Consider the following 27,230-nt stretch of genomic DNA (forward strand, 5'->3'; position numbering starts at 1 on the left):
TATATATATATATATATATGCGCCCAGAGATTCGCTTCCTTCTTACGTACGAAGAAAAGAAAAATGTCTGAAATCGTAAAATATGAAACAGAAGAGAGAAAGGCAGTCGCAAACATCACGCGAATATAGTGCGCGTACAAGTCGCTTTTCGCGCAGAGATATATTTGAAACCGTACGCTCTATAAGGACGGAGGATTGAAAATGCAGACTAAGGATTTTCTCGCACTGTTGCACCGGAATCCGTAGCGATCTGTAAGAAACGCGCGTAAAGATTGCGATAGCGAATTTCATGTGGATGTTCGATCAAAATATTCTCGCGCTGTGAAAAAGTTGCAAGTAAAGTAACAAAAAAAAAAAAAAAAACGACTTTTTTGACAAGATTATTTTCCGGCAATGCAACGTTACAGCTCTGGACTCTGAGTGAAAAATAAATTTCAAGGTTTCAAGGTCAAAGAATGTACGAAAAGCCGCGCAGTACGCGTTCCGCAAAGAAGTGTATTATCTCACGAGCAAAAAGTTCATCTCGCAAAGGTAGCTAAAAGAAACATAAATATTGTTAAGAGCGACGACATTTGATAATACTCTGCTTTCGTGTCCGCGAGACATGAAGAGTCCATAAAGGTGGCCGCCGGACAGGCGCGCGGCGAGAATTTAATTTGAGTAATGCTCCTCGAGAGTATACCTACCTGCCTGGCTTTGTAGTATCCGGCGTACGGACACTGTGCACATTCTGTCCACCCTTCCGAAATTACATCGCCGTCGGTCTTGCAATTCGCACGTATATTTTTATACGGCCGCGTCTATATATGCGCTCCGAGCCGGCGAGTTGGATTGGACGTCGCTGGACGTCGTTCGCCGTTTATACGGTATTTAGATAACTCCACCCCCCCCCGTCTTCGTAAATTGCCAATTAGCCTTTTACGGCCGAACGCGAAGCTCTCGTCTTTCCGCCTCGGGCACGACGACAACGACAACGATGACGATCGTAAAGGACGTAAAGGAAAGAAAAACGTTAAAGGATAAGGACGCGACGCGACATATGCCGCAGTTTATTTCCGCCAGGCCGTCTGCGACTTTTCACATCTGTTCCTCGCCGGAAACCTTTTACCGCGCCTTTATGCCGCGCCGGGCGAATGGCCGCGAACCGCGCACGTCCACGTACGTTTCCCTGCGAAACGGACGGGGTTTCCGCCGAGTCATCGAGCGATTGATTTCGACTATATCCGATCATATTAGACGAGGAAACATTGTAGTCTCTGAGCGAGCAGTTGAGCGTGCGATGAGGAAACAAGGAACGCGCGCGAAAGCAGGAAGAGCAGAGAGATAGTATCCTCTGGAGTTGCCAGAAGCCCCCTTGATTTCCGTAATTTGCGAAGTCCCGGGGAACCGACTTAACCGTAGTAGATGTTCGATAATGAAATTCGACCAGGCGTGTCTGAAGAGAGAGAGAGAGTAAGAGAGAGAAAGTGAGAGCGAGAGAGGGCGGAAGTGCGGAGAGAACGGAGAAAGATGGAGTGGAGAAGCGATATCGGAATATTTAAATGGATAGATCATGCGCGTCTGTTGTAAGAAATTTAGATAATTCCGTGGATTCTGGTACACTGAAAGCCCTTAATAACAGTAGCGCCAAAGTGAACGTTTAGACTTCGTAAGAGACTTTGTAAGAATCTGGATTAAAGAGAGGGGAGAGACATTAATATTTATGAAGAGCGCGTCAAGTGGCCCGAATAATCCGCGGTTTCATCGACCTCTGCTCTATAGTATTAAGCCGTCGCGACAAAGTAAGAGAAGAAAAGTTGGTAATTATTAAACTGATAAGTGCATTACTTTATATAGCGCACGTTGAAATTTACCCGTCGATATAAATCAATATATCTCTTAGACTGTAATCCGAATTATTTTTTATATCTCGTTGTTCGACACATCAACGGATTTTTTTTTACATCTCGAAAAATTATCTTTCTTTAGAATCGCCGTCGTTATTCAACATAATTGCGGAAAATAAGCGTTATATGAGTTTTTTTATGTCTATATAAAAGTTATAGCACTGATTTCGTTGTGATGCATAAAATTCTCGATTTCCGTTGACCAAAAGGGCGACGAGAACGAGTTTGAAACGACGCTCTCAAACTTCGCAACTGGAGCATGAGAGCAGCACGCCCAGAAATTCACGACGGGCTACAAACGGGGAGGTAATAATAAGGACGGGCCCGGGTCTAGTCGAGACGTTATACGGATATATACGCGCGGCGCGTATACACCGCTCGTGTATAATAATTCACACAGATACGGAGCGTGGATATACGTGGTGCAGAAGCGGCGCGTAGCAATATCCATAAAAGGGACCGGAGGATGTAATATTACTGGCATCTGTGCCCTGTGGTGCAGAAGTATCGCGAGGAAGAGGAGAGACGACGGGTGACGACGACGACGAGTCCGAGACGTCGACGACTGCGAGACGTTAAAGCTTGTGAAAGAGAAGAACAAAAAAAAAAAAAATAATAATAATAAAATTTAAAAAACGCAGCAAAAAAGTGATCTGCGCGAGCGGCACCACCTTCTCCGCGGAGAGAACTGCGTAATGGATGCGATTTCAGAGCTTTTAGAGCAATTGTGGACGAACGAGCGAGCCTCGAGTCGCGCGATTCGTGAAATCGCGAGGGTTTGAGAAGAAAAAAAATGCCCTTCTCTCTCCCTGAATAAATCGTTTTTCGACGCGTTTCGAATACAGTCTCCAGATCCCTCCTCTCGGTCTCTTCGATCGCGCGGCAGTCCTCGCCGTCGCTGGGGCAGAAGGGCAGTAAAGAAAATCTGTTTCGCCTTTTTCGGACGGCCTTTCGGCTACGCGACTTGTTTCCCGAACTCCGCAATATATATTTCCACGAGAAGTTTTCTCACCCCCCCCAAAGCACGCGTGACGTATCGTTATGAATCAGAGTCCCCTTCGGGGACAGTTTTATCCGCTTGCATCGTTATTAAAGGTAATCACGCCGGGATTTCTTGACGCGAGAAGTTCGGGACCCGTATAAAGCGGAAGTTATTGGACAACGTTAATCCTATCGCCGCAGAGCCCAAAACAATGACGGGTTATTATCATTAATCCGCATGCGTGCGACACGGGATCAATTAATATATTACTATGTTGCTATAATATTATACAGGAGCGAAGAGATTTTAGAAAATGTGAAAGACATTTTTTTCGTAAAAAAAAAAAACTCGTTAATTCATCGTTTCGACACCTCGACAAATTCGTTAATCTCGTCATTTTTCCGTAATCGGATTAGTTAAAATTCTAGCTAAGAGAGAAGCGGAATTTGCATGTAGCTCTCTTTCTGTAACAAAGCAATTTTGTCCTTTATATAGTTTAATAACGTCTTATGGGTTCCTGACGGGTTTAATATCCTGAAACACTTTCATTTCATGGACTCCGGAGAGCGTGAGACACCACCACGGTCATTGAACGCGAATTCTCTAAGGTCTCTTGATTCGCAGCGATGTGACGCATAAAATCAGAATTGTGTGTGTGTGTGAGTGGAAAATTTATTTCTCTCCCGGCGATTTTAAATATTTTAGTAATTGCGATGCATCACGCGCGCCATATACACGAATATTTCAAGCTAAATTGAAAAGAAACGCGTCTTTTTCCTCGCGTAAAGTATCTACATACATAATTAATCAGAGATACGTAACATTGTCAAATAATATTATAGAGAGAAGACCGATAACTCTCTCTCTCTCTCTCAAGAAGAGAATATATACTGCACGTGTTAAAGTGTCATACATCACTCATGGTACACACTTATTCTTTCGTTCGCTTCGATGCACAAGAGTGCATTATAGAGACACGTGGTGCGACCGGCTTTTCCGAAAGTGTCAAACTTGATATATTGACTGTATATCGTAGCGACGGAGAACTCGCGTCGCGGAATAAGACGACGTCCGCTTCACAGGACACCCCCCTCGTGCTGCAATATCGCGAGAGTATCCTTTGGCGGACGAAGAGACGAACGAAGGGAGAGCAGAGGAAAATTAACGAACCCTCGGAGATCGCGTATTAAAGTAGAAGCAGTTTGGCGTTCGTTGGCGGAGAACGAAGTCTGCACGCGCGCGCGCGCGCACTTACATTCACCGAAATAAGTGTTACCCCTATCCGAAGAAGGTGGACGAACGGGCGCGGATATGAGAGCGACGTGAAAGGGTTGACGAAAGTTCAACGGCACCGCCGTTGGCAGACGCCGGAGATAGAATTAATGGTCGAATTATCGTCCGCCGCCGAAATCGCAGACGGACTCTCGAGAAGACTCTCTTCTCTCGCGAAAGACGCGATTATAGTCGTTTCGCTTTCGCGAAAACCGACATCCTCTCTGTAAATCACATTTCAAACAGTAATTTTGAGAGAAACAAAAATCTGAGAGAAAGTCGCTAGCGATATGTTTTTTCGATTCGCGCACGCGTCGGTGATGATTGTTTTGAACAACACGGAAACGTACCCGGGCGTCTTCTTTATCGCGGCAAAGTGAACAATGCGCAAGGGGATGCGTTTAATCACCTTAGTTTCTGTGTCAGCGGAAAGTCTCGTTTGGAGAACTTTTAATGTAAATTACACTTTTGATTTAATGCAGCTAGATTTATTATATGCCGCAGGTTTTCTCGCGCTGCGAAAATTCAACGCGGCACAGTAAAAAAATTAACTTACTTCATCGTCCCGTCCGAACTTTGCGTTAACATCTTCGCGTATATTTATGATTTATTTTTCTTTTTTACTTTATTATTATTTTTTTCCCTTACTTCTGTCATTTTTGTTTTCTCACGCCACTTGTCAATTTACGTGTACTCTTGCATTAAATTAATTTTTTGTTAAAGACAATACGCTGCCGCGCCAGAATATGTTTTTTAACAATTGGCGAACGTAGGACTTTTTTTCCGACGGCAGATAATTTGCCGCAAGCATTCCTATAACTTTTACGAGAGAATAGAGGTTGCCGGATCTACTTTGTAGAGAGAGCAATTAAAGAAAACCGTCTTATGTACCGGGGTGGCTTCCAAGCAAATGGTGCCGGGCAATGGACCGTGGCCGACTTCACCGTGGGGAAAGGAAACTTACGGCCGTTTCGGGAACACGACACGCCTTCTTTTGCTCCGCTACTACGGCACTTTAACCAGTACCAGTCTTTCGTGCTTTAGGTACACCGTTGTTGATACACGTTGCGATCGTGATGATCCACAGTCAGTTCGTCGCACGTAAAACTATAATTCTCAGACACTCGAACGAAACTTAAATTTTGAAGTATCAAAAGAGGTAGTTTGTTTATGTTAAAAAATTTATTGAATTGTGAAAAAAAATGTTACAAGTCACACTAAAATGATTTTTTTATTTTACACTTACTGGTACAAAACAAACCGCAAGAAAAAGATGTTGTTTAATAGCCAATAGATTGTTTTGTGATACTTACTTTGCTGCGGTGTGTAATAGTTGTTTATAGTCGTAGAGAGATCGTTCGCGATGTGATATAGGGGAATAGAACACAATGCTGATAGTTTATCGAGATGTTATATATATTTTCTGCGCTACACCGAATCGATGTGGTATCGCGGTTAGGGATATCGCGAATGATTGATATCCTCGATCGACGATGGTTAGAGACTAAATTGAATATTAACAAACAATTCGTGTAATCGAATGTCCACAAAGCAAAATAGTTCTAGGCTTAGTGGTAAATTGTAAACCGAACTTCGATTAGTTACTTTTAGAAATGTAAAATTTTCTCTCAGCGACATATATAAAGTTTTCATTAAAACTTATTGAATAAAACAATTGCGAAGATTCGATTCTTCGTTTAATTATTCACGATAAACGGTTTTTCGTTATATTTGATTTTTCTCTCGGAAATAGACTACATTTTTATTAGAACAGTAATTTTTTTTTCACATTTATCGGAAATACACTATAGAAAGAGTGTTGTATCGTGACGCGATCAAGAAAACGTACGCGCAATGAAAAACGTACAGCTTCCCCTGTTTCTCGCATCGCATTTTCTCTCCTTCCCCTATTTCACTATTTTCCCTTTCAATTCGCCTCTGCAGTTTTTTTCTTTTTTCACGCGTCTCACTTTTTACGTCGTACACGCTAAAAGCGGTGCGCGACCGATCCGCGAGACGTTTTGTTTCTTCTGTATTATTCTCTATCCACTCTCTCTCTCTCTCTCTCTCTCTCTCTCTCTCGTCCTTATCTCCGCAAAACCGATATGTGGGAGAAATATAAAACAATAACGGGGGAGCGAGAATTATCGCAAGCGCCTTTTCTCGTCGCGCAAGCGGTGAGAAACGGATGGAAAATAGTCTTGGTTCTCTTTTTTTTTTCCTGCTCACCGTTCGTTGATATGCACGACCGATTGAAATGAAAATGATTTGAGAGAATCTTCTATTCACATTCTATATACAGAAACAATATAATATATATATATATATATATATATATATGTGTGTGTGTGTGTATGTGTGTGTGTATGTAGACAGAGTGATTGAAAGCCCATCTCTTTCACCTGTCTGACGAATAAATGACAGCACAGAGATTTTAAGTTGAATTGATATTAATTATAATAGATATATCAATAATCATGTCTCTTACTCTATCATCCCCCCATTTCATTATTAATCAAAATATTATCTAATAATTACGTGTTGCAATTTTGTAAAAATTTGTTGTATTGTGTTCTAATTTAAAATTTCTATAAACTGAAGTGAGAGAAACAGAAAATACAGTAGCGCACATGTTTCACTTTTTGCGCAAGCTGTATCTTCGATGATTAAATCATCGTTTGGTTTGATATCATATATTTTGATGTAGTGATAAATTAGTTGAAAAGTAACTTTGAATTGTGGCGCCCCGTCTATCACTTTCAGCGAGGAAACAGTTTATTTCACATATGAAAGCGCGATACTCGGAATTATTTTGCCATTATATGAAGGGAAAATCGTTTTTATGTACACATTGCGGAGTGATATCAAGCTATAATATATTTATGCGGATACATTGTCGGCTTTCTTTCATATTTATGCATCGATTGACACATCCATTTCCGCATTTAATATTTATTCTACGATGTTATTGTAAACATTTGGTTCAATTTCATGTAACTCTCGGATGTCACAAAATAATCATGTTGTTAAACAGATAGCGACGTGTGATGAGAATGGAATTGCGGTAATTCATATAAATACTCTCTTTGAAGGGATATTTTGTCCCGATAATAATCGCTTGTGAGCGATGCGCGTACAATGATTTTTTTTTTTTTTTTTTCAATAACAGAACGAATTTATAATATAAACTTATATTAAATATAATAAAGTAGAAAATGTAACTGCTTTTAGTAAACCATTTGAGCGCTTCGACATGTAAACATGATTAATTTACACGATAATGGAAAAAACAGCTCTGACATTTACAACGTTAATATTGAACAAGCATATATATATATATATATATGTGAATTATATTAAAGGTCTTACGTGGATTACATGTGCGATGTAATAACAAATATAAAAAATAGAGAGAGGAAATATATAAATTAACGAAGAGAGAACAAAAAGTTTTATTTATTCACAAATGCATTCATTCGTAACATCTGACGCGTAAGAAGTAACAACTTCAGTTTTAAGCACAGTTAAGTGTTAAATATTCCACCGCAAGCCGTCGCCTCAATTATTATATTAGGGTGTAAGCTTAATTAAATATTCCATTGCATACAGTTAGGAGTAACAAAGGTAAACCTTTGCTCGCTCGGAGAGACACCTTTCCCTTTTCCCCATTCGCATAAGACCGTCGAAAACTTTAAATAATTACCAGGCGGGATTATCAAGTTCTCTGAGGTAAACGCGAACTCGAGAAGGGTACCGCTACTCGATTTAAATCTCGAGCGAGAAGAACACGCTGCTTGCGCCATCCGGCAATGGTCTTGTAGACCAATGTTCTTGTAGACAAAAAAAGATATAAAAAGATATAAAAAGAGAAGAAAAAAAAGAAGAGTTGAAAGAGACAGATAGATAAGAGAGAGTAGAGAAGATAAAACACAAATACCAGAAAAAAAAAAAAAAAAAAAAATTAAGAAACGAAAAAAGTAAAGACTGTAAGATTAGAACTGGCTGTCTTGTACTTGAAATACCTTTAAGGTTCAGAGAGAAAACAAAGGTGTGAAATTTTTAGAGAGGGAATAAAAGAACCACTTCTAAATAAGAACTACTTCTAAATAAGATAGAGTTTGAAAAGAGAAACTCTTCAAAGTTCCTTTCCTAACTGTTAAAAACTAGATACTCTAAGTTACTCTAAGTTAATTAATCATTGATACGCGAGCGTCGGTTGAAATAAGATACAAAGAGAAAGAAAGACGAAAAACGAGGAGAGAGAAAAAGAGAGAGAGGAAAATGTGTGCAAAAGGGAAAGGATTTACAAAGTCAAGATAGTTCTATAGATACGAGTTAATTATTTAATAAGCTGGAAAATTAATTCCATCGCATCTTAATTAGTCCGGAGGCCAAAGAGAGAGAGAGAGAGAGAGAGAGAGCGGAAAGATGCTCAGCGTGGTCGTTAAGCCAGCATTCAAATGACGCGTCTAACGTGAGTTTTACGTGAAATGCGCGCATCCCACGTACTCGGAGAATATTCGGTAACTTACACTACTAAACGTCTTAATTTCCATGAATGTAAAATTCCCAGGAGTGCGACACGGTAGAAAATTGGATTCTAGCGCGCCTGAGAGAAAACATGTTCAAATTTACATGACAAATTTCTGGATTTGTATAATTCCAGAGTACGCGTAAAAAAAAAAAAAACGCAAACTTCATATATAAATATGTTCATATTCACAAATTAATATCCAAAAAAACTATTCAAAAAACTACTGTATTGATAATTATTGTCGCAAAAAAAATTTTGTTGTTATTTTCTAACTTTAGTTCGAATGGATGAAAATAAAACGTATAAAGCTCACGTGGAAACAAGTTAAATTTACAAATGTTTATTTGAATTTTACGATCAAGCTCATAGAATTGGATCGCGTCACATGACGTTAACCGTCCGGCATCAGAGAGATATTGCGCGAATTTATTGATCTCATTTCTAGAGCGCGGGAAGGAGAAAATGTTCCAGAACTGATGGACCATTTTAATTCTCAAGGCAATGTCTTGACGATCTTTGACGATCGTTCCCATAAGTGCACCATAGCCGTCCATCCCCTTGAAGGAAACGACTCTTTATTAATCCCAGCGAGTTCTTGACGATTCTTCGAGAATCGTGCGGCACGAAAAGAAGAGCAGATTACAAATATAAAAGAGGAGGACACATGTTGGTCGATCAGCATGAACTAGGAGAAGGAAACAATCTTGTCCCTCAATTTTACGGACCAAATCATCCGTTCGTTCGTCCGTGAAGACGCAACCAAATTGCGGCCAATACCGAATCTCGTTCTACATTCTGAATATTACTACGGAATTCTCCGCGCTTTATTCTTGGCCTTGAAAAGGACAATTCCGATGTTCCGTGCTTTTGAGCATCGCACGACCAGTTCGATCGTCGATTCGGAGCGTATCAGCCAAATGGAACATGCTACATATTGCAATTTCCGTGTACAATTCCATACGGCACACGATTCCGGTCCGGCTACGCGCTCTGTCTTTAAACTCATAACCGTAAAATGTTCATATTCCCCCGTAGAAGTTTTCCTGATCTCTTTTTTTATGAAAATTTTCGAAGACTGAAATAAAAACTTTGTTTTACAGTATACTTGCAATTATATATATGTTGCATATATGTTGCATCTCAAAAAATGATTATTTTAATGACGCCTAAAATAATTTGTATAAATTATCTACAATATTTATAGCGATCAAAATATTCAAGCGAAGTCTACGAAATCTCTTTTGAGACTAATGGAATTAGAATTTGCAACGAGATTTCAACACATCAACAAGACTGACGCGAACGCACAAATTGATGAGACTGGCATTCGTTGTGATGCGCATTAGTCTTGATTATGTTAGAATCTTGCGTGCGCGTTTGCGACTAGAACTGTACGATCTGAAAATGACTAGAGCTCCCGTGTGTGCAAAGATCATACAGCGAATATAACACGAGCGTCAGCACAACGATACAATTCACTTCTCTTTCTCTCTCTCTCTCTCTCTCTCTCTTCCTTAGTATTAATTAATTCAAACGATTATATCTTGCTGCATTGTTTGAGGCATTGAATTAATTGCGGGAAACACTGAAGTCTCGGAAAGCGGAAACGCTCGAGAAAGTTTCAGCCGCATTTCGAAGATTAGAATTAATTTGGTTCTGTCTCTCGGAGTATAGACGCGTACTTCTCATCTTATTCCTTAAAAAAAGGAAGTACTTCTAGAATATAAATACAAGGGTCTTTTAGAATATAAACACAAAGAGTTTCTTCAATGAAAATTGAAATTAGACTTAATACAATTACAATCAGAAAAACAGATAACTCCAGATATTCAAATTATTTTAAAAAAAGTGGCAAGGCAGTTGGAGTCAAATGCACAGTTGTTGGTGTGTGTAAATGTAATAATGATGTTCTTTATTTAATTGTTTGCAAAATAACGTTTCGACCATAGTTTTTGGTCTTTATCAAATTTGTTCTACAAAATTGATTACAAAAAAATAACAAAATTAATATATTGAGTTATTACTCAATATATTAATTTTGTTATTTTTTTGTAATCAATTTTGTAGAACAAATTTGATAAAGACCAAAAACTATGGTCGAAACGTTATTTTGCAAACAATTAAATAAAGAACATCATTATTACATTTACACACACCAACAACTGTGCATTTGACTCCAACTGCCTTGCCACTTTTTTTAAAATAATTTTAATACAATTAGACTTAATAGTTATTTTGACAATCTCAGAAAATTACAACAACGATACTGTATATTCTTTGCACGTGTCGTACTTAAATTGTTTTAATTAATTTTAAAAATAGTCTATTTTTTTAAAAGAGCCTCATCCAATCAATATTATTTTATTTCTTTTTTTATTTTAGAATAGATTTTTTAAATAAAATATACGTGTCTTTCTCAAAGATAGAAGATCGCAAATCCAACATCCATGTCTGGTCGCAATGGATGCGTACCTACGTCGTTAGCGGCAGATTGGCACTAAGTGGATAACGTTAATTGATAAAGGAACAGAAAAACGTTGTGAACACACACAAAAAAAAAGAAAAAAGTCCCAGCAAACTCTTTCACGCGAGAATACTTCTCCCGACTAATTGGAAGATTACTTACCGTTCGCGTGCGCCGCGAGCAGGTCCCTCAGTTGTTGCTGACCGGTAGTCAATTCCACGCAGCTGACCCTGACGCTGAACCTGGCGCCGGTTCTCTGTCGTTGCTCGGAAATTCCGCGGAAGAGCCACGCTATGGCGCAAGGGATTGCGCCCAGTGTGTGACCAGCCTCGGGAGTTCCCAGCATGGTATGAGACTTGCCTGAATTAAAGCAAAGAAATTGTTAAACATCGCGCGAACGAAATTGTGTGTGATTATGACGCGATAATATTAAACGACGGGATTACACGACGAGGGAGGGGGGAGGGGGGGGTCCACGCGGTATATTCAGCGTTTAAAGGTGCAATGTAAATGCAAATGATATATATGCATAGACGAAAATTATTCACCATAGTGTGAATTAATTATAAACTAGTTTACTATCCGCTATTTCGTTTCGATGAAACTCGCGCGTGTGATTTAAATATACGCTTCCGACAAATATATTTTGTTTCTGTAGTTTCTGTGGTTTAATTTGATTTACAAATCAAAAGCCATTGAGATAAAGTATATTTAGCAATAATGCGCGCGTTAAAAGTTTTTGCACTCTCTTTCTCTTCCTTCCCCTCTCTCTCTCTCTCTCTCTCTCTCTCTTTTTCTCTTTATCTCTCTTTCTGTGTACGTTGTCGATATGGAAGTGATGACGGGTCAAAGCTAATATTTCGAATGATCCTTGCCGGACTGACGGATTTATTGACGCAAGGATCGAATTAACGCCCGTGACCGGTGCCACCGGTGCAACCGGTATGCGGACAAGCTTCATTGTTGATTGGCATAATCGCGATTTCTCCCCCCTGCGCGTGTCGCGACGAATCAATTCACATGGACGAGTTTGAAAATCCCGTTTCCCCGCGTTATATGCGCGAGCGGCATGCGAGCGAGCTGGCTGGGTGCAATAATTGCGATGCTAGATTTGCGGTCGGGGCTCGCGAGCGGAATTAATTTGTTTACTATTTAGCGGACGAGAGAACGGTAACGGGTTAGGAATGACAATCGGCGATTATATTGACGCTGCATAAAGTAAACGGCAAACAAGCGCGCGATCATTATTTATTTCGCTTTCTTTTCACAAAACCGTGTGATATAAATATTAAAATTATAGCAAATATTTGACAACATGCAATTTATAATCGCGCGTACAGAATCCGGGTGTGTATATTAATCAGGACGATTTTAAGCACAAACTGCTCGCGAGAGCAACGCGGAAAACTGTAAAACTTTCACGAGGAAGTTTCGGCGAAATTGAAAGTCTGGCTCAAACGCTCCACTATTGACAGAGAAATAAAAGAGCTCTTATTAAAATCATAAAACAGTCCGACGAGAACGGAGACGACTTATGGCGTGGGGGAAGAAGGCCGCGATACGCAGAGAGGTTGAAACGAAAGGCGTAAGATTCCGGGAAGGGAGGAGAAGCCCCGTCGGCAACCGGTATAATGGAAAAGCAGCAGCCGCCGTTGAATCTTAAACGTTATTTAATTGTCTTAATGTAAGACGGTGAATTATGTTGTTATTTAATTAGAAGCGCGGCAAGAGAGAGAGAGAGAGAGAGAAAGAGAGCACGGCGTTATCTCGATGGTAACGAACCGCTTTTACGTCTTGAGAACTTTTCAGCGGTTTCGTTTCGGAGAATTTGTCTGCCTCGACAAGATTCGAGCGGGCAAACAGCAAAAATTTCGCAAGAATTCTCGCTATGCTGCCGCGGGATCCGCGGCGCCGCTGACGAGACAGAAAAACCGAGCGGTAGCCGCTGCATTCTCAGACGACTGGTACGACACGCTCTCGTACGGATTGCTTTGAAACGTGAACGCGAGTGATAATTAAAATTCCGCCTCGTTATGCGAGAAAAAACGTCAAATGTCGGCACAAAATCGCGTGGCAATTTATTGTACTTTTTTGTGTTTTCATCGCGTATTTCTTTTCTCTCTCTCTCTCTCTCTCGAGATAGAGAATTTGAAAAAAGAAATACTTTCTGTCGAATCCCGAATTACCGCAAACAAACATTTGCAATATATAATTTTTTTGTAATTACATAATTATATACGAATATAAGATATTCAGATCCGTCCAACAAGTTCATCTGAGATGCCGTACTGAGACCGTTTCTCTATCTCAATAATTTTAATTTCATATAAACGACAAACAAAATTAATACCCTTACGTGTTGCACGAACTTGGTCGAAATTAGCAAGAACTAGATAAATCCTTACGACTGTGCGTTTATAGCGGAATAGAAATGAGAGGAGCAAAATGCGCGCGCGCAGTTTCCTTTGACTGAATCGCTTACTAAGGTTATCATTGTCAAAGCACCGTGTTTTTGAGAGAAAGAGAGAGAGAGAGAGAGAGAGAGAGAGAGAGAGAGAGAAACGAGGAGGGGGCAGAAAGAGGTCTCGGTGCATCAAGCACACGTGCTTCTTCCCCCAGCCGTCGTTGCATAATCCACTTTCACGGTCCTTCCGCGTTCTCAAAGGGTTCGGCGGGGTGTCCGCCGTCGTGGGGACCGCGCGCGGGGGGTAATTAGGAACGCGCTACAAAGTACAAACGGGCCCATTGTCTCGTCGCTGTATCCATATAGCTCTCTTCTACTCGCTCTGCGTCGGGAGAGAGAAAGAGAGAGAGAGAGAGAGAGAGAGAGAGACAAGTCTCGTTGCTTTGAAAGCGGTAATCTCTCTCTTTCTCTCTCTCTCTCTCTCTCTCTCTCTCTCTCTCTCTTTCTCTTTCTCATTCCCTCTTTTTCTCGACACCCTCTCAACCGTCCTTCTTTTCTGGTGACTCTTCCGCAAGCTCTTTGCACGCGATTTTTCAAACCGTGGGTTGACAGACGCACGCCCGTGAGTGAAACGCAGTCGGTTGCGTTGACGAATGCACCGTACGCGTGAAAATAAAAGACGCGCGCGCCATTTTTAAAGATTGCCGAGCTGGTTAGATTGTCCATATGTGCGCGCGTGTGCGTATTCTTTCCTTTCTTTATATCTCCGCGTATCAATGCAAATCTAGTCTTCTTCTAGTCTCTTCTTTGTTTTTCCGTGCCCTCATTTTCTATCCTAATCACGGCTGAGATCTCTCTCTCTCTCTCTCTCTCTCTCTCTTTCTCCCTCTTACCTGTGTTTCTCTTTTTTTTTTGGAGTTGCATTCAGAGAATGACGGCGTAAGGATAAGATAAAGAGTTAGGGGAGACCCGAAGCGCAAAAAAAAAAAAAAAAAAAAGAAAGAAGACAAACGCGAGAAGAAGTAGGGAAATGTGGAGGACGAGTATGGAAGAGTGCGAGCAGAAGAGAAATGTTCACATAGCGATGATCAAAAGCAGTTTGCTCGCGGACTTGCCTGAAGTACTTTCGGAACAGAGAGGGAAGACACCGCACGAGTTCGTTTGACTTCCTTTTACGCGGTTCTTTGTCTACGGTTGTTAAGCTCTTACATCTCTTCGTCGCGCGCGCTTCTCTTTTTATTTTCGATCTTGCTCTCTCTCTCTCTCTCTCTCTCTATCGATTTCTCTCGTCCCTCCTCTCCCCGCGTCGCGAAGAAATCTCGCCCGACTGCTGCCGTGAACTTTGTTATCGAGGACGGACGATTTTTCAACGTATTCCGCGGAATTACGAAACCATATCGTCAGTTCGCGAGAACGAAACCGCCGGAAGCCGGTTAAAGGCTTTTGAAAAACTGTAAGCTCGTCGTATATAAAAATAAATTTGCGGAAGAAAAGTTTCTCCTCGCGTCAATTTTTTTTATTTTCGCGCGACTTTTCAGAAATAACAATCGACGATCGATTTTGCGTAATGTATAGCGAGGAAAAAAGAGGCTTACGTTTTGACTTTCGTAATAACGCAATCTGCTCGGTTAACGTGTTATCGTATTTTTACTTAAACTTTTCCGGTAAACTATTCTTCGGTGTAAAAAGTCCTTCAAAAAAAACGAAATGTATGTATTACACAAGTGCCAAAGGACTCGGGTGAGAGATATCATTCCGTGAAGTTTAATTGATTCTGATCTGCGAGATCTGTGCGAGAGCAGATGTTCGACTATCGCGTTATCGCAGAACTTTATTCCAGTTAGTCGATCAAAAATATTTTTTAACAAGCATCTTGTGTCTGTGATCGTGTATCACGAAAAAGATTCGACGATTTCGTTTTCGACGGACGTTATTTCCGAAGGGATATCGATTAATATAAATAATGAAGAGACAGAGAATATGTCAAAATAATTAAAAAAAAAAAAAAAGAAGGCAGAGAGAATGACACGGACGATTTTTCAGGCTGCACTACTGTGTGTTAAGATTCGAGAGTGATGCGAGAGTGAAGAAGATTGTGTCCCACTGGCACGCATATTATCGCTTCCGGTTTCCGCTACTCGTTTCTCATTTTTATTCCGTTTCTTTCGGTCCTTAGTTTTCTTCCCTTTCTCGCATCTTGTTTTCCACGCCAATATTATTCTACACAAGAAGCCTCTCCCTCCTACGCGCTTCCTCCACGCATAATCGCGCATTTGCATATAAACTCGATATCACTACTTAAAATGTAAAACAACTCCACATTTCTGTTGGCGCGTTTCTTGCGACGGTAGAATAAAAGTGAGGGGGGGAGGGAAACAAAGAGAAAAACCTAAATAAAAAATCTCCACGCGACATATTTCTTTTTTTTTCTTTCTCTCTCTCTCTCTCTCGAAAGAACGTGTCTCTCGTCGAGTGCGTGCGTTCAAATAATTTATATTTCTCGAGTCACGCAGCAAAGACAAAAATAATACAAATAATAGTTTTTCTACAAAAGCGTGAGAAGAAAAAATATCAAAGATTTTTTTTTTTCAAGAACTTACCCAAGCCAGCGTGTCCGAAACAAAAGAGGCAACCATCCGTTCCATTGATGACCGCGTGGATTACGTCCGTCAAGGCGCTTGAACAGATCTCGGTCTGAAAAGAGATACGGCGAACGATTTATTTAGATATTTTACGATCATTATTGTGAGATGATAAATAATATAATTAAAAAACTGATGCTACCGCGCTCTTTGATCAATTGCGCGACAGATTATCTTAATCTCCGTTCCGATAATTATTAAATTTCTTTGAACCGTCAGTGCGGACTTCAGGGCGAGACTGAATGGACGCGATTTTTAATTGCGTCTGCTCTCGCAATAATACCGCGACGAAAGAATGGCGGAAGAAGGCGGAACATGAAGCCTCTGCAGAACAACGAGAAAGAGCTCGTCCGGACTCTCGTAAAGTGCTTAAGAAAGCGCGTTGGCGGGCCGGGTTTAATAAACGCGTGTAACGTCTCCGGAGTGAAAAGTGAAGGAGGTAGACGCGGGTTGCGGGGGAAAGAGAGTCGCGGGATTATAGGAGGCGGCCCTTTGTTTGCTTCTAATATATTCATAGACTGGAAAAGACTTTTCTCAGACCAGGAAACAACGTTCTCGAGCCTGGCCCAAGTGGGACCGCCCTTTAAGAAGGGCGCGCGCGCTAGCTTGATTAAAGGGTCGCTCTTGCGACCAAGTTCGCCGATCGGCATCGCGAAATCTCAAGTATCGATGAAAATCGAGGGAGACGAAGAAGAGACGGGCATAGGCACGAAAATCGAAGGGTCGTTCATTCGTTTCGGAGTAGGCGGGTTTCGCGAATTTCCTGTAGAAGCGAAGCGACGATCCCCCAATCGACGAGCCTGCGGCTGATGCGCGTCGCGAAGATCAATATTATACAACACGTCGTCAGATCGACTGTCCTTTTTCGTATACTGACATCGCTTAACAAACACGGACCTCGGAACCGACAAAAGAGACAGAAAATCATCGTGTGTTGTCTGAGTGGGAAGATTTCGCTGTTTGCGAGGGAAAATCGAGAGGAAGATGAGGACGTGTCGATGCCTCGGCCAAACAAGATTGAAATCTTCGTGGACGAGAATCGGATGAGCCCGAAATGGAAAAAGGGGGCGAAAACCTCGTGGAAAGAGAGAAAGCATAATGGGTGCGTATAGTGTATCCGGGAAAGGTTGGAGAGAAGAGAGACAGAGAGAGAGAGAGGAGTCCGGATTGGGGCGGTCGAGGTGGAGAATCGTGGTAAGAACCGAGACGCTGGTTGCGGAAGATGAGAGAAAGAGGCCAGCCGAGTTTCTCCTTTCTCTCTTTTTTCGTTTTCCGCCACGGCAAAAGGATAGGGAAATAAGGAGTCTAGTCCCTTTCCCGATATGGTAATACCAATCTGTCGCTGCTCGTTTCAAAGAGAGCGGTACAGCGTGTAGCCGCAAACGAGTCCGCCGATACCGGCGCGGATTTACACTGACTCCTCAGTGTTCACGGACGAGAAAACGTTTTCTTCGCTTCGATAAAGAGATTTGTTAGGATGCGAAAGAGGATGTTGCTCGTTAAGTTACATGGCGGGCGATCGCGCGCCAATTAAATTGAACTTATTTCACTTCGTGTAACACACATTGTCATATTTGCACTTTGCTTTGCGGAACATATTAATGTGTTAATTAAAAAATGTTATTTATACGAAAGTAATTGTTTCTGAATGTTGATTTAAGATATAAGAAATATTGCTAGGCACATACACACACACTCTCTCTCTCTCTCTTTTTATTTCGTCTTCTATCTTGTCCGTTAGACGAAACCAATATCAGAGTCGATAGCGGAATATCCGACACTTACCGCGGCGACAACAACGACATTCATAATTATAACGGGATCATCCGAAGGGATGTAACGAAAAGCAAACATATTTTGCAGGTATCTACACCCTTCGTGTGGCCGGAGATCTCGCCCTTGAACTTCCCCGAACCCGTCGGCATGACGGTTAATGAAATACGTGACCGGAGCCACCGTCATAATCTCAAACACTTGATTCCGCGCCCGTGCGGCGGGAGAAATTGCGGAAAGGGTCCTATACGCTTTCCTGATGCGCGCGCGAGCAAGCGAAGAGAGCGCCCATCGATGTCGGAGGCCTTTGAAAATTTTCACCGCGGCGAGAGAGGGCCAACCCTTGATGTCCGCCCTCGGGCCAGACGCCCGCGTGTAATACTGTTTAACTCTCTCGCTCGGATTTCCACCGGTTAAAAATGAGTAACAATAGCAATTCACTTCCGCTTTGATGTCCTTTTAATAAATCGAAATTCCCGGAATTGATACGCGAAGAATAACTGAAAAATAGAACTGGATGAAAAAAAAATTAGTTAATTGGCCATCAGGCTCTTTGTGCCACGAATTTTTTGTCATGGAATGTTTTTTGTTTTTTTCCGAACGAGACTTCTGCTGTGAAATGTAACAAATAAGATAAACTAAATATAATAAAACCGAAGCGGAGAAAAAATATTTCTTTAACTGAAGAAATCTAGAAATGCGGTGGCTTCTCGTCGCCAAGTATACAAAAATGTCGAATGAGAATCACTGCAGCGAAGCAATTTTATCATCTCTCGAGGTTTTGCTCAATGTTTTTATTAAACTATTTTTTACGTTCTTTTTGCGTTATTTTTGTTTTTTGCAAAGAAAATAAGATTTAGTTCGCGAAGTTTTTAAATACAATATAACGATACTTTCTTTTTCAGAGTTATGTGTAAAAATAGGTTTTAATAGTTTTTAATTTTATTTAACTGCCGGGAAAAAAAAATAATAATCTTTCCCGTTTCGCCAAGTCTCCTGTAATTTTGGGAGCTCGTGACAATTGAGGGAAAATCATCCGACGCGAACGTGACGTCTCAATCTCGCGCTCATCTCCCGAGTATTTATTTCCCGAGTGGGGGGGTGGCGCGCGAATTAAAAGACACGCGGCGCGGTGTGACTTACAAGCGTGTCATCGCGCTCGTAGTCGTTTGAATTCGGCTTGCACGACGCGTTTCTGTAACGCAATATTGGCACACCAGGTCGGAATACCAATTGTACGAGAAGGAGGGTCGAATGCGCCGGCACCCTCACGCAGAGGCCTACCTTGCGAGGAGGAATCTCCACGGCGAGAAGGTCGCTTTCCCACTTTCTCCCCGCTTTCGATTTCGCCGTCTTACACTCTTCTCTCCTCATATATATTTTCTCTCTTTTACCCCGTCATTCCTCTTCTCTCCTCCGTGATGCCTCTGTACCCTTCTTCATCCGCACGCGAAATGTAAAACTCGTGTCGAAAGTTTGGAAAGAAGCTGCGAGAAACGTTCCCACCCTCTCGCGGACGCCGAAGCGGGGGAGAGAACGAGCTAGGGTTCCCCTTAATGGCTGGAAATAATCGAATGATCTTTCCTGCCTTCCCCCCCGTTCTACGTCGCCGACGAATCTCTTAATTCGCAAGTTTTCCAGATGCCTCCTCGCGAGACGGCAGTGTCTCGAGGCAAATTAAAGTGACGTCGCCATCGTGGACATTCTTCGACAAGTGGCGCGGCACTTTTACGGTGCTCGCAAAGTTCGCGTTCTTTCCGAACATTATTGCGAAGCACTTTTTAAACGGCAATCGCGCAGTGAAAATTTTTCATTTTCACAATTTTAATTCATTGTAGTTTTGCTTTTTAACGATGTCTAAAGTTTGAAGTGGCAAAAACTGATTGTGTCTCTCTCCCTCATTCGAAATATTACCGAGAGAAGTGTTTAGAGCGATGTTCTTTTGTAAGAGCGCGCGAACTAAAGCCTATATATCAGGGTCAAATTTACATAAGTGCATAAGCGTCTCGACCAATGATGCTCCTGGTATAAGCTTCGCAGTACAATACAGCGGCTTACACCGTGCGCTTCTATTGGTTGGCGCGTTTGTGCGCTATGACGACGTTCTTATGCAAATTTCCGCACGATGCTGCTCTGATGTATCAATATTAATATAACTATAGAAACAGCAGAGAGAGAGAGAGAGAGAGAGATGAAGAGAGAGAGAGAACTTCATTGCAACGTCGAGGAAACACAATATGACTTTAAAATTAACATTTATATAATCTTTGAAATGTGTGTGTGTGTGATGCATTTTAATTTTTCGAATTTATCGAAATGTTATTTTGTTTAGCCGCCATTATTTCACAACATTCTCTGTAAAACGTGTTTTTTAAAACTTTTCGTTCGATGAGAATCAAATAAATGCGCTATAAACGAGCCGCTTTTTTTTTTTCAAACAGCAGATAATTATGCTTTCTCGCTTGTTTGTTCAACCGCTGCCCAATTAGCGTACTAACAAATGCAAGTCACGTGCTTTTTTCCTTGGGCGCGATATCACGAACGTTAAAATCGGAAAAACGTGCTGAGCAGAAAATTTTGCTACCAATTGAAGAAAGAAACGCGATCAGCATTTTTATTGAGAGAGGCACTAGATCATCCATTGTCAGCATCATCGGAAGTTTTAACAATCGCTCCAATCACGCAACATCCAAATTTTTGTATTATCGAGTTTTTCTCTCACAACGCGCTCAATGCAACGATTGCAGTTTTGAGAAATATTCTTCCGTGTGTGCTCACATTTTAGTGCTCAAATATCTTGTTGATCGCAATAGCGATGATTAAAAGACGACAATTTATTCTACGTTTCAGTGATTTGTGTTAGAAAATCCGCAAAGCGAATTACTTTTTCGCTTGACAATGATCTGGTTTACGATCAATCTTACATGTCCACGCGCGTTATCACACAATACTTTGCTTCCTAAATGGAAATGGGGAATAATAGCACACTTTTGTGTAAGATGTAACCCCCATTTACATGCAGATGCAAGTAGTAGCACGGACCGCGGAATGTCTACCACGACGACGTTATTCGATGAAAACCGTATCAAAAACAAACAGCCCTGAGGGGGTACTTTTCGCCCTCGCACACGCCCGACGAAACACGAGCGGTTAGTGGTCGTAGACGAGATACGGGGGCGGGGGCGGGGGTGGTCTCTACGCGCGAGAGCCGGAGGGGAAGGGGCACGAAATGTGCGAAACACACGCTCTCGCGCAGGAAATACCCTCGTTGGAATTTACGAGCCGGTAATTCCAAAAATTGCATTGCGATACGCACTTTCTGCTCGGTATACCGTGATTCATTTTAACCTATTCGTTTATAAATAATTTACGTCAGCGACCGAAAAATAAATACGCTACGCTAATCTTGTGGAAAAGCTCAATATGCCAGCAGTTAATAACTGGTTAACTTAATGACGATTAAGTTTACCGGATTAGTAACCGCATGTATATAAAATTACATATGCATTTACCGTAATTACATGTTTACGGTTATTTTATAATTTGCCTCCACACAGTAGAACCAATCACTAAAAAGAAAACAGTTATGCATAATATATATACCTTTTCAATCTCGTTGCGAGTATAAACAAGTCATTAATTACTTGCAAATTGATAAATGTTGTACTCGATAGATAATGAAATGTACGTACTATACGTACGTATGATAAAAAAAAATTCCATTATGTCAACGAATGTGTGAAACAGTTTGACCAAACAGTGGCCGATAAATTTGAAGGAAGCCGGGACGCGCGAACAAGCGAAATCCGGTCGACGGTCGACGGCAGCCGCTCGAAGAGCGATCGCATTTACATCACGGAATTTTCGACTCGTCGTCGGCGCGCGCGGCGCGATAACTCCCGGGATAACAACTCGGAAAACTTTTCATCCACCTCCGGCGGATCCGCAGAATGGTGCGTGGCAGCGGCGGAGGAGAGCGAGGAGAGAGAGAGAGAGAGAACGGGGCGAACACAGAGGGCGAGAAAGGGTGGCGGAACCGGCTCGCACGAGCGCCCTTCCGCCGCGCGATGTCGTGAAATATGTCGCGATTTACACGGGAGATTGGCGTCATTGGCGCCTGGGGAGAGAACGAGTGCCGCTTCCCTTTCCCATCCCCCTGGCGTATCCTCTGGCCTATCCATCCCTCTCTCTCCCCCCTAGCCCTCATCGTCCTCTAACCCGTGCACGGGCGGGCTTGCCGGATCAAAAAAGCACTAGCAAAATCCCGCCTGCCTGAGCGATGCAAAATCGAAATCGCGAGCCCTCTTGCACTCTCTCTCTCTCTCTCTGTAGTCCTCGGATTTCTCCGTCGCGTTTTTCCGATTATATCCGATTTTCCGAAAATCGCTTTGCTATGAGAGAAAACAGTCATTTAACTCTCTCATTTTCGGCAGGTAGAAATCATTTCGCGACACACGAGATTATTTTTAATACTTTTAATTGATATCGAGAGTCTTTGGTCAAATAATTAATTTTAAATCAACTGAAGGATTTTCGAAGAAAGCGTAAAATACAAAACACGTGTAGACGCTGTGATACGTAATCTATACGAAGAATATTTTATTTTTTATTTCATTTCCACATATTTTGTTTTGCGCACACGTCGTGTCATTCAGATCGCACGCGTCACAACTAAGTTTGTTCCGCAAGGGCGGAAGTAACTACAGTGTTTCTCATCACATCAACTTATTCAACTATATATAGTTTGACTACGAGCGAGCATCTCCGAATGCGACGAAGTGCTGCAGCGACTGTATGTCCGTCTCGTCTTCGCGCCGCCGTTCAGGCTGGCACCTGTCAAACCTCATCAGGGCATTGCTCTTAACGCGGTCGCGCAACGCAGCGGCGCAAATTAATCCTGCTGTAATATGGAAATACATCATTCGGGAGAATATCCCTCCGACCGGACAGAACGAGCCGGGCGGCAAGGAGCGGAAACGTCAGGGAGAACAGAATAGGAAGATAGAACAGCTACGGCCGCGAGGCCGTGTGATCGGTTTATAGATTATTGTGCATTTGCTCTCGAGAACGTCCCAGTGACAAGCCCCGAACTGATCGAGCTTATTCGTCAACGCGGAAATAACTCTCTCTGCGGGGTGTGCAGTTTTAGAAACAACCCGAGTCGAAATTTAGCGTCTACATTGAACCTCAATTTTTGAAAAAAGAAAATTTCGGACGCGTATAGTAACGTCAAAGTAGCATCTACTTTTTTTCTTACTGCTACTTTGAGCCTATCAGAACCTGCAATGCGCAAGTTGATCTGAGAATTGAACCCTACACGGAAAAAAAAGATTTGCTAAAATAGCAAGAAATTAGTTACTATATGGCCAGCAAAAAAACATTTGTTAAGTTTAGTAAAATTTTTGTTTTGCCAACAAAATATTTTGTTGATAAAACAAAAAATTTCGTAGGATCAACCATTTTTTTTTGCTGACTATATAATAGCAAAACTTTTTTTTCCGTGTACTTTAAAACTTTAGCAGGAAAAAAGAAAATTTCGGACGCATAGCAGCGTCAAAGTAGGATCTACTTTCTCTCTTACTCTTACATAAAAAAAGTAAAATTGAGGTTCGATGTAGACGCTAAATTTCGACTCGAGAAGTCAAACAGTGAATTCGGTCATTATCGGCGATATCCGTGCACGCGAGGTGTAACACAGCTGACGAAGGCATATTGACACGATTAAGCAAAATAGAATCGATTGACGAAACAAATATCGATTTATTCGCGCTAGAAGGTTTTCAATCGTAAAAAAGTAAATTAAAAATTCTCTTCTATTTTTCTTTTACTTGAAAATAATTCTTCTTTCGATATATCGCGTGTTTCTCGAATTTCCGTACGCAAAGGTGGGAGAGACACTCGACACTCGTCCGCGATAATTCAATTTTTGCGAGGCAGCTGAAAATCTCGCGGGAGCCAGAAAACGGAAGGTATCGGCGGAGCTGTCCTCGTCGGACAGCTCAATCAGCATATCCCGACCAAATGAGCAATAGATCGATGACCGTGTACACACTTGGATCGTGCGTATATCGTTGCGCTACGCACACACACGAACACACACACGAACGCGCGTGTAATCCACAGCGTGACTATTAGTCGTAAGTCAATAATAAAGCCCTTGTCCTGCCGCGGCTATAATGGCCGCGGTGAATTATTCTGGTCGAGATGCATTGTCCTGGTCGGGTCGCCGGTCGGCTTGGAATTGTCGGCGAGGCACGCACGCACACGCCGATATAACCCTTCTCGCATATGCGCGCCAAATGTGCGGGGCTGTTTGCGCGTATGACGCGCATAATTGAGATGGATGTCGATTGATTCGCGGCCGTTTCGTTCACGCGGCCCACCCGCGTCGCTAGCTTATTGTTGGTACTCAAGCAGTCGGGCTCAGTTTCCAAAGGGTTTCAATACGAAGGGCGAACGATGCTTCAAAAAAAAATCCAATGCGTTATTTGTTGCAACAAAAATTTGTTTGTAATTAAGAATTTTATATTCTCATTAAAACGAACAGTTTCTGTGTTCGGTGAAATTTTTGAAACAATAAAAACAAACTTGGAAATAACTCAATGAACTCAACTTGCTTTTCAAACGAAAACAGCATTTTGTCGCGCACCCCGCATTTTTCGAGTGGCGCAAGTTGAAGGAAATAAAAAAAACGTGATATCGCAAAGTTGTCGGAAATGTAGGCTGTAAGTTTCTCGCTTCGCGTCTCGTTGTGTATCTCCGATGAATTGGTATTGAGCCGCGTGGCGCCCGCGTGATCAAGAGTACACGAAAAGAAAAGTTTTTCGCACAAATTGCGCGCACCCCTCGCGAAAAAAAAAATTCTCTGTCGCGTTTCCGCCCGTCTTCTTCCATTATTTCCCGCTCGAAGAGATAAACTTGGTTACTTGATACACGTTTTTTCGATATCGTTTCTCGCTCGCCGCGTAATTTCTATACTTCCTTCCACCGCGTTGGAAACGAACCGGACCTGCAAGAAGACCGACTTTCTAAATCAATTTGAAACTTTATCAAAGTTTGCCGTAGATTTTATCCAATAAGTTGCGCCAATGGAATTTACGCCACAATTACAGATTCCGTGTACTGTTTGACCAGTTGAAGTGTTAATAATTGAAATTGCGCTTAACGGTTTGCCGTAAGCAAACAACGCAACTGCAATTTCGATTAGCTGTATTTTCTTTGGGCCGAGGAATATCCTTGCTCTCTAACCCCGTATCCTCATATATATTGATGTCACTTGCCCGTAGGGTGTATTTATGGAGATGCTGACCGAACGCAACGTGCAAATATAGCGTATCAAGCGGATTACGTCACCGCTGAAATTACCGTCATCGATGGAACATTGTCGATAAATGTCCACCTGCTGTCGCGATTATTTCATTTGGCCCGTAGACACGGGCGATGTGTAAAATTCGATGTGTATTGCCGATATATATACATTTTTATATCCAACTCCGTCACACACTGCTGAATGAAAAAAAAAAAAAATAATAAAAACATGAAAACGCGGTTGTATTTCCACGATTTTAAAGAAGAGTATTTTGCGTAAAATCCAATTTTCACATTTTATTGTGCTATTTTTTTACGAACAACCAAAACCGTAATTCTTTATTGTATACCGAAAAACGTATTGTAGCGATCGAAAATTTTATATGAAGCATTTTTATTTTTGACTCGGTTTGTTTTGTATAATAATCACTTTTATAGAGCATTTGCATGTTTGTTCGCGACATCAAAAAGAAAAAAATTCATTGTTACGATCGCGATCTGATATCGGGGCGACTTGCGAAGGGCGGACTTGCGAAGGGCGGAGATCAGCCGCCATCGATCCTCGCGAGTCTACAAAAACGTCAAAGAGATCGGCGGTTCGATGATGAACGATAGTAGGTTGCTCGCTCGGAATAGCGGCGGCGCGGTTGGTCTTTAAAATATTCAAGCGGGAGAGAGTGTGTTTGACGGCCAATCGGAAAGGACGAAAAGTCGCGCCGGACGTTGGAACTCGCTCTTTCGAATTCGGCTCTTTCATCCCGTGGAAACTCACCCCCAGACGGCCACCTGGTTCGCAGCCGGTTCGATGAATCGCGAAGGGAGAAAGGGAGAAAGAGCCAGAACAGAGGAAGAGTAGAGGAGAAAGAGAAAGAGGAGTAGGAGATGAGGAGGAAGAGGAAGAGAAAAGGTCTATTGTGTTCTCTTCAATGACAATCGCCGTGGCCGACGAACATTTGATCGAATCAATCGATTGGTTTCTATGGTTCTTCTAAACATAGCCGTGGCGAAGGGAGAAATGCCAAAGAGAGAAAAGGAGGGAGAGAACGACGAGAAGCAGGGAGGGAAGAGAGAGGAAAGTGTAGGTGGCACAGGTCTCTCCGGAGTACCAAACAGTATACGCGACTGAACAGGGTACGAAGAGACAGAGAGAGAACGAGAAAGCGAGAAGCTGTTAAAGCGAAGAACGGAGAGACAGAGAGAGATTCGGGAATACCCAGTAGCTCCGGGCTCATTTGAATCCGACGCTCAATAATGTCCCTCAGGAGTACCGAAATATCTCAATATGTGTATATAACGTCGTCGCGTTGCGGCGTAGCTTACGCCGATCTCCAGCGATATTTACTTCAGCGCGGCGCGCATCCATCAAGATGCATAATACAATTTGTTCGGAATCGTTGGGCCATGCAAACGGTGTTTTTTGATCATTTTCCGCGCCGTTGATAATAACTGACTAATTTAACGCTTTCCACGAGATCTGTGTAATAACAATAATAATATGTGTAAAAATATATCTTGCACAAAATTGTTTTTGTGCATTTTTTGAGAAAAAATTACACAAATCTCGGCGAAGCAAAGATCAGAAATATATTTTAAATATTCTCAGGCTTTCAGATATATATATATATATGTGTGTGTGTGTAAGTGCAGAAAAATATTCCGCCTGTATGATAACACGATAAAGTGTCCCGAGGATAGAGTCGGCAGGTCTCCGTTTGCTCGGTAGCAACGAGGAAGTCACAGGCAAAGAGCAACATTCGCCTGGAGGGATGGATTTTCCTGTCGGAGGAGGTGGAGTTTAGAGGTCGGGAAATTAGTTTAGTTATGCGCCCGGCAGGAACGTCTCTTACGTTTCCGCTACGGGCGTAAGTCCTCGGCGAAGCACGTACATGTTCTAGGACTGTCCTCCGCTGTCCTCTCTTCGCTCCAACTTTCTCTCTCTCTCTCTCTCTCTCTCTCTCTCTCTCT

General features: G+C 42.0%; 1 protein-coding gene across 1 annotated transcript in view; it reads right to left on the reverse strand.

The window, feature by feature from the left end:
• LOC109855860 (kinesin-like protein CG14535) overlaps window positions 1–27,230 on the reverse strand; it is a 138,764-nt gene that overhangs the window by 6,118 nt on the left and 105,416 nt on the right. Inside the window, exons 4-5 of the mRNA XM_020430525.1 lie at window positions 16,143–16,236; window positions 11,301–11,498 (exon numbers count right to left, since the gene is read on the reverse strand). Coding sequence (XP_020286114.1) covers window positions 11,301–11,498; window positions 16,143–16,236 — 292 coding nt within the window. The remainder of the gene's footprint in view (window positions 1–11,300; window positions 11,499–16,142; window positions 16,237–27,230) is intronic.

This window comes from Pseudomyrmex gracilis, unplaced genomic scaffold (genome assembly GCF_002006095.1).
Source record: "Pseudomyrmex gracilis isolate BER0280 unplaced genomic scaffold, ASM200609v1 scaffold_100, whole genome shotgun sequence".
Taxonomy (NCBI): Eukaryota; Metazoa; Arthropoda; class Insecta; order Hymenoptera; family Formicidae; genus Pseudomyrmex; species Pseudomyrmex gracilis.